Raw genomic sequence first — 12035 nt, 5'->3', positions numbered from 1 at the left:
ATGCCATAGCTTGTCACCCACACAAATACCTGAAACGTCACAACATACTTTTTTTCAATACTGTGAGAGTTTAAATTCACATTGTATGTTTTAGGTCATTCTTCAAATACTCCATGCTAACTACAGCCTCTCAGTTACCACAATGTTATGAACTCAACTGGTCCCCCTAAAATTCATATGTTAAAGCCCTAATCACCAATTTAATGGCATTTGGATATTGAACCTTTAGCGAGGCAATTAAGGTTACATGAGGTCCTACAGGTAAGGCTGTAATCCAACAGGATTGGTGTCCTTATAAGAAGAGGAAGAGACACTAGAGAGCTCTCTCTCCCCCTGCTAGCACAGAGTAAAGACCATGTGAGGACACAGTGAAAAGGTAGCTATCTACAAGTCAGGTATCCTCACCAAAAACCAAATGTGCTGACACCTTGATCATGGACTTTTAGCCTTCACAACTCCAGAACTGTGAGAAAATAAATGTTCACTGGGTAAGCTACCCAGTCTGTGCTATTTTGTTACCACAGCCCAAGTAGACAGTTATAGATTTTGATACCATAAAGTGGATTCCTACTGTAACAAATACCTAAAAATATGGCTGTCTCTTTGAAATTCAGTAATGGGCAAAAGCTGGAAGAGTTTTAAGGTACATGCCAGAAAAAGCCTAGACTGCCCTGAAGGTGTGAAAAAAGAATAAAAGAAAAAAAAAAAAAAAGTCCCAAATGGAGTCACTTGTGCTGAATCCCACCAATATTTAATACCTAACCTAATTGCAGTTGCAGCCTCTCCCAGGAGTGGAATTTAAAAAAAATTTTTTTTAATTTTCTTATTTTATTTTTGAGAGAAAGAGAGGGCTTGAGCAGGAGAGGGGCAGAGAGACGGAGACACAGAAGCAGGCCCCAGGCTCCAAGCTGTCAGCAAAGGGCCCAACACGGGACTCAAACCCAGGAGCCCAGATATCATGACCCCAGCCGAAGTCAGACCCCCAACTGACTGAGCCACCCAGGGGCCCCTAGAAGTGGAATTTTAAACTAATCAATCTGAAATTTCCTAGTCAGTACTAGTAAGGTAATCTGCCTGATAAAATCCCCTGCCTTCCCCTCAGGGAAGGTGACCTTCCCTGAAACAATTCACTCTTTGAATTTCCTTATATCACCAACTTCTCCCTCTAGAAGCCTTCCATTTTGCATTAACTCCTTAGAGCTCCTTTCTATTTGCTAGATGGATGCTGTCCAATTCATGAATTGCTGAATAAAGCCAACCAGATCTTCAAATTTACCCACTGGAATTTTGTATTTTAACAAAGAGACTATTGATAAAAAATATGGATGCTAAACACAATTCTAGGAACAAATGAAAAAAGAGCAACCATTGCTGTCTTAGAAAAGACATAGATCATCTCATGAATACAATGTTGGTAGAAATATGTCTGCTAAAGGTCATCCAGGTAAAATCTTAGCTAGAAATGAAGAGCATATTATTGGAAACTAAAAGAAAGAAGATAACATGTTATACAGTGACAAGGACTTTTGGGCTGAATTGTTTTGTGGTTCTTTGAAAAGCAGAACTTTTAAGAGATGAAATTGGGTACTTAGCTGAGGAGGATTCTAAGCAAAGTGTTGAAGGAGTAGGCTGGTTTCTCCTTACGGTTTACAGAAAACTGAGAGAGGAGACAGGTAAGGTAAAGGAACTGTTAAGCAAAAAGGAACTGGCCCAAAAGTATTGTAAAAAATAATGAAGCCTGTTCTAAGATGGTGGCTGAACAGGCTGATAAGGAGATTAATAAGGGTGGAAACCACGGATTTAATCAGCCATCTCACCAGAAGCCAGGAACAATGGTGGGATGATACTAGCAGAAACACTGCCAATTTGACATAAAGGGAACACAGATGGGACAAAATAAGGAAGGTTATGAGATTTGGGGGATTCACAGGACAGGATAACAGAATTATTTAGCTGAGAACAGTGCTTTATCCTTCAAGAGAACAGTGCTTTATCCTTCAAGAAAAAGTATCCAAAAGCAATTCAGTTATAATGAGGGCTGCCACTCCCACTATAGGCCCAGGGAAAAGGTTGCTTCCTCTTCTATTTCCTCAATTGTGGCCACAGGGCAACTGCTGCAAGGAGTCAAGGGAGCAGGACCTATGCCCAGAACTAAGAGGATAGGCCCAATACCTAGGGCCATAGTAGTGATTCTACTACCTACCCCTCAGTGGGCCTGGACAGTGGAGCATTCAACCAAGGATGATTATTCTTGAGCCTTAAGATCGAATAATTTGCCTTGTTAGGTTTTAGATTTGCATGGGATGCATAATCCTTTCATTCCTTCCAATTTATCCCTTTTAGAATAGAAACATCCATCCTATGCCTGTCCTACCATTCTACCTTTGAGGCACAAAATTTGTCTGTTTTCACAAGCTCACTGCTAATGAAGAATTTTGACTCCTCTGACTCAGACGGATAAATCATACTTCGGGTCTCACCTATACTGGATTTAGAGGATATTTAGATGAGACTTTAGACCTACAATTGATGCTGAGTTAACACTTTGGGGGCTGCTGGGATGGGATGAATGTATTTCACATGTATGAAGGACATGAATTTTGGGGGGCCAGAGAACAGAATGTTATGGTCTGAATTTGTCCTCACAAAATCCCTATGTTGGAGCTCTAACCCCAAATGTGAAGGGTTTTGGATACAGGGCCTTCAGGAAGGTAATCACTTAAATGAGGTCATAACGGTGAGATCCTAGCCCCATGGAATTGAGTCCTTTAGGAAGAGGAAGAAACACCAGAGAGCACTCTCTCCCCGAGTGACAGCACAGAGGAAAGATCCTGTAGGACATGATCTGCAAACATCCTGAACACGGATTTCTAGTCTCTAGAACTACGAGAAAATAAATGTCTATTATTTACAGCACTCTGAAAAGACTAATACACTATACATGCTATTCAACTTTTTTATTTAGTCAGCTGATCAATTTCCACTCCTCAAACTTCAATTCAAATATTATTCCCTAGTAGGTCTTTCCTGATTCTTCAATGCAGAATTCCTATTATATGAATAGGAACTTGCTGGGGCACCTGGGTGGCTCAGCTGGTTAAGCGTCTGACTTCAGCTCAGGTCATGATCTCACAGTTGGTGAGTTAAAGCCCCACATCTGGCTCTGTGCTGACAGCTCAGAGCCTGGAGCCTGCTTTGGATTCTGTGTCTCCCCCTCTCTCTGCCTCTTCCCTGCTCATACTCTGTCTCTCTCTCTCTCTCTCTCTCTCTCTGTGTCTCTCTCTCAAAAATAAATAAAATGTTAGGAAAAAAAAAAAAAGAATAGGAACTTGCTACTCCATCATCAAAACCTGGTACCTATCTCTTATTACAGCACTTAAATGTTATAACTCAAGTTATATATTTATGTCTCTCTCCCCACTGTGAACCTTGAGGAAATAGACAATGACCCTCCATCTTTATCCCCAAGACTTTGCACACTACCCAACAAAGTGCTCCAAAAATGTTAGTTGCATGAACTAAACCTCAGCAATGTTTTTGCCATAAAAGTATCTACTGTTTTAAAAGAAAAAAAAATCACTTAACAAAAATGAGGAGTAGGTCACCATCAAGAAAATTTCAGGAAATTTAGTCAATCACTTAACCTAAATGTATATACCTCATTCAAATGTGGTAATGAGAAGAACACTACCTTGGGTAACCAAAACAATTACTAGTCTTTTATTCACAAATTTCAGGCTTGTGAAATACAGGAGTCCACATATATCCTTTTCTATCAGTGCTCTCAGCTAAAGATCTCAAATATCAATGAGAAAATAGAGGCCAAAGAGGAATACTTTTATTTGCACACAAAACCTAAGAACCTACCTGTACCTCTTTTCATTTTTATCGTTCTTGTAACAATGGAGGAAATATCCTTCCACCTTAATCAAAGCCTTCCACCTGTATGGGTGCTTTTCTATGCCATTCTTTCTCACCTGTTATCCACCATGAGAGCCAACATTATCAATTCAATTACAAAAGGACCATAGTAACGAGAAAGGCAGGAGGTAGCACAGGGAGTAACACATAGCAATTCTTCAGCTTATCTTTCATATTTTACAAAGGAAAAAAAAACCTCATTTTCTCATTGGAGCTAGATACTGCTATTGGAAGAGCAGAGACTAAACTCTGACTTTTCTAATGCTTAATCTAGTGGCTTACTCATCATCTCTTCCTGAATGCCTATAAAATGTACCATGAACTAAACTGAGCTTCTGATACTCTCCCATCAAACCTGCTCCTCCTTCAGAAGTGCCTATCTCAGTTGATGACAACTTCACCTTTCTGTGTAGCAAAGAATTTGGCCTTGCCCAAAAAGAGGTGTGAATTTTGCCCATGGCTCCACCAGGTACCCAACTGTCATGCCTCATAGGAGTATCTTTATTTAGGGCAGGAGCTGGCAACACCCAATCTTAAGTCGTGGGCCAGAAAGACCAACCATATGATTTATGGTAGTGGACTCTAGGTCATATGGCATCCATTGACCTAGAGGCTGAGATAACTGTGGGCAATCAATCAATAGACTTGTCTACATAATAGAGTCTCAATAAAAACTCTGAATGTTAAGGCTCATGTGAGTTTCCCTGGTTGGCAATACTCCACGTATACAGTCATACATCAATGCCAGAAGAGTTACATATCTTGAGGACAATGGAAGCTTCATATCTGGAATCCTCCCAGACTCTATCTTATGCATCTCTTCTTTTGATTTTAACCTGTATTCACTTCTTATAATAAACGGTAACAATAAACATAACAGCTATCAGTGATTTATTTAAATCTTTCTAGAGAATTATGAAACCTAAGAATGGTTTTCGGAATTTCCCAAAGTTGCAGTTGGTGTTAAAAGTGAGAGAAATGTTCCTAAGACTTTGCAGTTTGGCTAAAAGTAGGTACACCCTCAATCTCTCTTTCTCTCACACCCTACCTATCTATCCTATCAGAATATCCTGCTGGCTCTTTCTCCAATGGCTACCATCATGCCTTGCCATCATGCTTCCTCACAGATCTCTTATTTCTACCCTTAGCCCCATAATGTCAAATCTCAAAACATCATCCAGGGATCCTTTTAAAATGTCAGATTATGTTCCTCAATAACAAAACCTCTCTAATAGCTTCTCATCTCTCCCACAAGAAATGTCAAAGTCCTAACAAAAGCCTATGATATCTTACTAAATTTGGCAGATCTAGTTACCTCTGACCCTATCTTCAGCTACTGCAGCCTTCATTCACTCCACTCCAGCCACACTAGTTTCCTCACTTTGTCTCAAACATGCCAGGGCTCAGGGCTGCCTCAGGGCTTTTCATCTGCTGGAATGCTCTTCCCCCCACAAATATTCATGGCTCTCTCACTTGCTTCAAATGTCTTCTCAAATATTAACTCTCATCAGTGCCTTCCCTAACATTTCACAACCTCAACACAACCTATTTTTGTATATTTTCTTTCTCTGCCCCTCTAAGCCTCTCTTGAATGTATGCCATGAAGAAAAGGAGTTGTCTTTTCTGTTAAGTGCTGTTTCACCAGCACCTTGCACGGTATCTGCAACATAACTAGTACACAATAATATGTGGGAAAAAAGTGAATGTTACATCTTCAAAATGGCTGGTCAAACTGTCGCTTCTTGTTATTGGTATATTTGCAAGAAACATTTGCTTAACTTTTAGTATACTGTTTCTAAATAAATAAATGTTGGGGCGCCTGGGTGGCTCAGTTGGTTAAGCATCCACCTTCAGCTTAGGTCATGATCTCACAGTTCCTGAGTTCGAGCCCTGTGTTGGGCTCTGTGCTCACAGCTCAGAGCCTAGAGACTGCTTCAAATTCTGTGTCTTCATCTCTCTCTGCCCCATCCCCATTCATGCTCTGTCTCTGTCTTAAAAGTAAATAAAACAGTAAAAAATATATAAATAAATAAATAAATAAATAAATGTCATCTAGAGATCTGTTAAAAATATCAGAATCGTGCAAAATGTTACTCTAAATGAGGATTGAAGGTAATCTGCCATGAAAACAATGAGTAAATTTAAAAATATACTTCCGGAAGAGCCTGGATGGCTCAATCAGTTCAGTGTCCGACTCTTGATTTCAGCTCAGGTCATGATCCCAGGGTCATGGGATCGAGCCCTGTGTTGGACTCCTCGCTGAGCGTGGAGCCTGCTTAAGATTTTCTCTCTCTCTCTCTCTCTCTCTCTCTCTCTCTCTCTCTCCCTACACTTATCCCCCATTCAAGGTCTCTCTCTCTAACACACACACACACACTTCGGATAACTTTTATCTGGGACAGATACTCTGGCTGTTATAAAGATTTGTGGTTTTACTGATGGTTCTCAGTTATGCTCTAAATCAGGAGCTGGCAAACTTCTGACTGCCAGTGTTTGTCAATAAAGTGTTATTAGAAGTGAACCACGTCCTTCTGTTTACATATTGTCTACAACTACTATAGAGCTACAGTAAAGTTGAGCAGTTGCCACAAAAACCGTACCGACCTCTAACTTAAAAAAATACGCTTTAAGAAAGTGTGCTGGGGCACTAGGGTGCCTCAGTTGGTTAAGCGTCCAACTTTGGTTCAGGTTATGATCTCATGGTTCACGAGTTCGAGCCCCACGTCAGGCTCTGTGCTGACAGCTCAAAGCCTGGAGACTTCTTCAGATTCTGTGTTTCCCTCTTTCGCTGCACGTCTCCAGCTTGCGCTGTCTCTTTCTCTCTCTCAAAAATAAATAAACATTAAAAAAACAAAAGTTTGGGGCATCTGGGTGGCTCAGTCTGTTAAGCATCCGACGTCAGCCCATCATGAACTCATGGTTCATGGGTCTGAGCCCTGCATCAGGCTCTGTGCTGACAGCTCAGAGCCTGGAGCCTGCTCTGCATTTGTGTCTTCCTCTCTCTCTCTGCCCTTCTCCCACTCATGCTCTGTCTCTCAAAAATAAATAAACATTTAAAAAAAATTTTTTTTCAAGTTTACTGATCTCTGTTCTGGATAATTTATGTTTCTAGAGAAGAGACTTTCACATTAACTTTCACATTAACATAACTGGCTTTTTTAAAAGGCCAAAAGACACTAAAAAAATATATTCAATACCTAAAATAAATAGAAAAACTACTAAAAAAATGTTCTTTCAATAAGTACTCTTTTTTCATGACACATCAAGGCAGACAAAGAGTACTGGAAATATGCCTTGATTATAAAGCATTTGTGTTCTAAGAACTCAGAACAACAAAGGATTACTGATCAATTTTATTCCCACTACAAATTGCATTTGATAAATGCTACTTTTTATTTATTGAAGTTTCTGAGATCAAATTACAAAAGGGAACTTTTAAAAGCTTATTAGCACCTCACACATTTCCTAACATTAAAAAAAAAAAAAGAATCAAAACCTATTTTAATAAGGAGAAATGTCTTCCATTAACAAGGACAAATGTTTTCCAAAGAGAAAATTTTAAATGTATAAAAAAAATTGTAAAACTTTATTGATATTAAAACGTTAAGGAAGAAGATTTAAGAAGGGAACTCACTGACAAACATTAATTCAAAGATTTAGACTGATGCACTGGATTTGAAAAGATACACAGATGGGTTTTCATCAAAGAACTGTTTATAAAAATGGAAAAACTGCAAACATCATAAATGTCCAAGTAGTCGTCACTAGAAGATTAAATAAATTGTATCCTTTAACTTTCATCTTTTTTTTTTTTAATGTTCATTTATTTATTTTGAGAGACAGAGGGAGAGTGTGAGCAGGGAAGAGGCAGAGAGAGAGAGAGAGAGAGAGAGAGAATCCCAAGCAGGCTCTGTACTGTCAGCACAGAGCCCAACACGAGGCTCAAGCTCACAAACCATGAGATCATGACCCAAGCCAAAATCAAGATTGGATGGTTAACCAAATGAGCCACCCAGGGGCCCCTAAATAAACTGTATCCTAAAAAGAGAATGCAATACTGTCAAAAATAATGAATCTACACTACTATCCTAAAGACATACCTAAAATATGTCAGCAAGTAGCTTATCAAGAATTACATAAAATGAAATCACATTTCTGTAAAACCATAACATGGAGGGCATATGTATGGGGGGAAGGGCACTCTGCATGTATCTGAGCACATAAAAAAACGGCAGAACAACACAGACAAAAATGGATAATTGTGGTTACTGCTTGGTGATGATATAAAAGGTGGTTTATTCTTTTTCTTATATTTTCTTTCTACATTTTTCTGAATGAGTCTTTATTATTTCCATTATATACTATTTCCATTTTCAGGGGGGGAAAAATCAAGACTTACCCAACTAAAAGAAGAAGTGCACAAATTACAGCAAATCCCAAAGTATACTTGAATGCTGTTTTAATTTGCTAGATGCCAAGGAGAAAAAGTATACCATTTAGTAAGACCTTTAAATATAAAATATTCTTGCTACAGTGTAACAGTACTTTCATATCAAATGTACATTTATATTCAACTGCATAAAATTTCCTTGTTGAAAAAAAGAATCTTAAAATTTAATAAAAAACAATATATATGCCACATCATAAGTATCTCTGCAAACCATACTAGATTTTAAAATCTTTTCAATGATTAGACCTTATGAAAATCAGTACTCAAAAACAAAATCAATTCTTCGGTGAGCATCATTAGTAAAATTATCAGAATATTTAATAAAATATTCCCCCAAACAGGAAGCAATCAGAATCTATAATACCTCTCCCCCAATTCATTGAAATGGGTTATAATAATTGCAATAAATATTTAATATGCATATATGTGTATATACTTTATATATATAAAATATGTATTTATATAAAACAAAAATATATAAAACATATATGTAAGTTTATAAGACATCTATCATTATCTTTGTTCAAAGACAAAGAAAAATACAAAGCTGGATATTCTAAATATGAAAAGACAAGTTAACCTCAAAGAAAAGGTTAAATTGGTAAAAAAAAAAAAAAATTTTTTGTCTCTCAGCCTAATGAAGTCTCTAAAAATCACTTTTTAAAATTTAAATTCATGCTTCATATAAACGAATTCTTCACAAAGGACTTAAGACAGTCTTTAGGAAAAAAACTAAAGGTTAAGGAGGATCTTAAGATCAACCAAAGAGTTGGGGAAGATGAACTTTAGAACAAGTGAAAAGAGAAAGCATGTATCTCATTCAGTTTTTAACATTAATGTCCTAACCAGCCATTGTACCTTACATATGTTGGGTTTTCAAATAGAGTTACACAGGTATCTGCAAATAATTTTGACTTTCTTCATAAATATTTAAACATCTTATTTTTTCTCTAACAAATTGTACTTTTTACCACTCAGGTAATCAGTTAAAATATTGTTATGTACTTGTTCCTGATCTTAATGCAAATACTTTAAGGTTTTAATAAACCTGATTAAGCATAATTCTGGCTTTTGAGTGAAAACTGCATATATTTTTTTGTGCTTACATACAAAATATAACCAAGGTATAAAACAAATTCCTGTAATTCAATAAAAAGACAAAAGACATGCCTTTTATGCTGCTTTTTTTCCCTTAAATCAGAAAAAAACTATTCAATTTTAGCAAATACCTTTCAACATACAATTTCTTTGACCTATTAAATTACTATATATTAATAGGTGTGCTGATTCCAAATTACCCATGTAATCTAGAGATGGGCCCAACTCAGTTATACTATATTAATGTATTTTTAAGATACCTCTGAATTAAATTTGGTAGTATTTCAGTTAAGATTTTTATACCAATATTAAGTGACAATGGTCTGAAATTTGGAACATGCATGTATGTTATATTCATCAGGTTTTTATATGAGTGTTATCCTGGATTAGTAAAAATTGTCTGCAAGTGCTCTTTACGTTCTAGAACAAGGGTCAGCAGACTGTCCTGTGGACCCCATGTAGCCTGCTTCCTATTTTACTGGATCACATTATGCTCATTAAGTATTGTCTCTGGCTACTTCTACAGTACAAGAAAAAAAAGTGAGTAGTTGAGACAGCGACTATATGGCCCACAAAGCCTAAAATGTTTACTCCGTGGCCTTTTAGGGAAAAAGTCTGCCAATCCCTGTTCTAGAACTGCTCTAAACAAGTCACATGTGGCTATTGAGCGCTCGATATATGGCTAGTTCAAACTGAGATGTGCTGTAATGTAAAATACATTTTAAATTTCAAAGACTTAGTGTGAAAAAAGAAACTTAATATCTCATTAATAATGTGTTTTGCCTCTATTTGAAATTATAATACTACTTGGAACCTATTACATCAAATACAACGTATCATTAAAAATAATTTCAACTGCTCCTTTTTACTTATTTTAATGTCACTATTAGAAAATTTGAAATTTCACACCTGGCTCACATTGTATTTCTATTAGACAACACAACTCTATAATAAATTCAAACAGTCATGTCATCCTTTGAGGAAATAATCTTTCCTCTTCCCCCTAAATTGGGACCTCTAAAATAAACATACTTACAGTGCATTTACTGGTATCATCATCATCCTTTTCTTCATAGTAGAAGTAGACAAAAGGGATCCAGAAGAACACACAGAATAATATAACAGAATATAAGGCTGTGGAAAGAAATAATAGACTGAGTTCTACAGAATATATTTGAACTTAATAATTGTTATACATATATTCTTATGTGTGTGTATATTAACATACAAATTAACTTAACAAAATTCACATTTACATACCAAATTTGCTCCCCCATCTGATCTTTATACCTGTAACTCTATGTTTATTTGTAATATTCAAATCAGCCTTTTCTGATCCCTGTCCCAAGAAATCAATAGCACCATCATAATTCAAATTAACTATGGGTCAATTTTCAGCAATAATAATGATAATAACTGTGCCTATAACAAGTGTGATGGCTAACATTTGAGCTCTTACTATGTACTCACCACAGTGCTAAGAACTTCCTAAGAACCACCTCATTTAAGGGAATGTTAACTTTTATATTCCTTCCAACTTAAAATCAAGTAAAGTTGACAAAACATTTGCCAGTCACTCAAGTTAAAGAAACAGCTATAATTGATACTGTTCTTTTGGTACAAATAATTTCCTCAATCTAAGTTTAAAATATGTAGTGTTATAAAACTGATCTTACACAAATCAAAACTGAGAAAAGTTAAGAATGGTAAAACAGTAAAATCAGATTCAAAGTTAACAGATACAAATTACTATTTATCTGCTTTAAAATAATACTAAAGATACTCTGACCCAGTAGCCAAAGTATTTTTTTAATTCAGTCTAAAACTTAAAATTTGAACAGCCAAAGTATATTTAACAACAAAAACAACATAAACAACTTTTAGAGGCTTCATAAACCTAAGAAATGTGTTTTTAAAATTTTCTGTGAATTTACACTTATTTGCATGTACATAAGTTCATGGAAACAGGGACAATATAATTATATAAGACAATCACAGGATAATAATCATTATACTCCTTTGTAAAAAAAAAAAAAAGGATTTGTCAGTAATGTATAATATAACCTCAATTACTTTACTGTTGAAAGGAATGATTATATAAGTTATAGAATTTTTAAACATGATCTTAATACTTGCTAGAACTATCTCATTTATCTGGAGGCCACTTATGAAACAGCCCCCATGAAATGCAGCATAGCTATAAAACTCAGCAAACAGCCCTAAATAATCAATAGAAAAGTAAAAGGTGATTTTTATTGAGCAATCATAAAATAACTGTCAGCAAACTAAATTTGGGCATTACAGATGTTTAGTGAAATATATGCAGTCTTGCCGCTCTGGAAAACAGTGTGGAGGTTCCTCAAAAAATTAAAAATAGATCTACCCTATGACCTAGCAATAGCACTGCTAGGAATTTACCCAAGGGATATAGGAGTGCTGATGCACAGGGGCACGTGTACCCCAATGTTGATAACAGCACTTTCAACAATAGCCAAACTATGAATTCAGCCTAAATGTCCATCAACTGATGAATGGATAAAGAAATTGTGGTTTATATACACAATGG

The 12035-nt window shown here is 36.3% G+C and overlaps 1 protein-coding gene across 2 annotated transcripts in view; it reads right to left on the bottom strand.

The window, feature by feature from the left end:
* Positions 1 to 12035, bottom strand: part of LMBRD1 (LMBR1 domain containing 1) — a 110516-nt gene that overhangs the window by 72677 nt on the left and 25804 nt on the right. For both annotated transcript variants that reach the window (XM_053222610.1, XM_027057490.2), the window contains 2 exons: positions 10506 to 10603; positions 8321 to 8388 (listed from right to left, as the gene is read on the bottom strand). In XM_053222610.1, the coding sequence (XP_053078585.1) occupies positions 8321 to 8388; positions 10506 to 10603 (166 nt within the window). The remainder of the gene's footprint in view (positions 1 to 8320; positions 8389 to 10505; positions 10604 to 12035) is intronic.

This window comes from Acinonyx jubatus, chromosome B2, assembly GCF_027475565.1.
Source record: "Acinonyx jubatus isolate Ajub_Pintada_27869175 chromosome B2, VMU_Ajub_asm_v1.0, whole genome shotgun sequence".
NCBI lineage: Eukaryota > Metazoa > Chordata > Mammalia > Carnivora > Felidae > Acinonyx > Acinonyx jubatus.
This window is presented reverse-complemented; position numbering and strand designations above follow the sequence as displayed.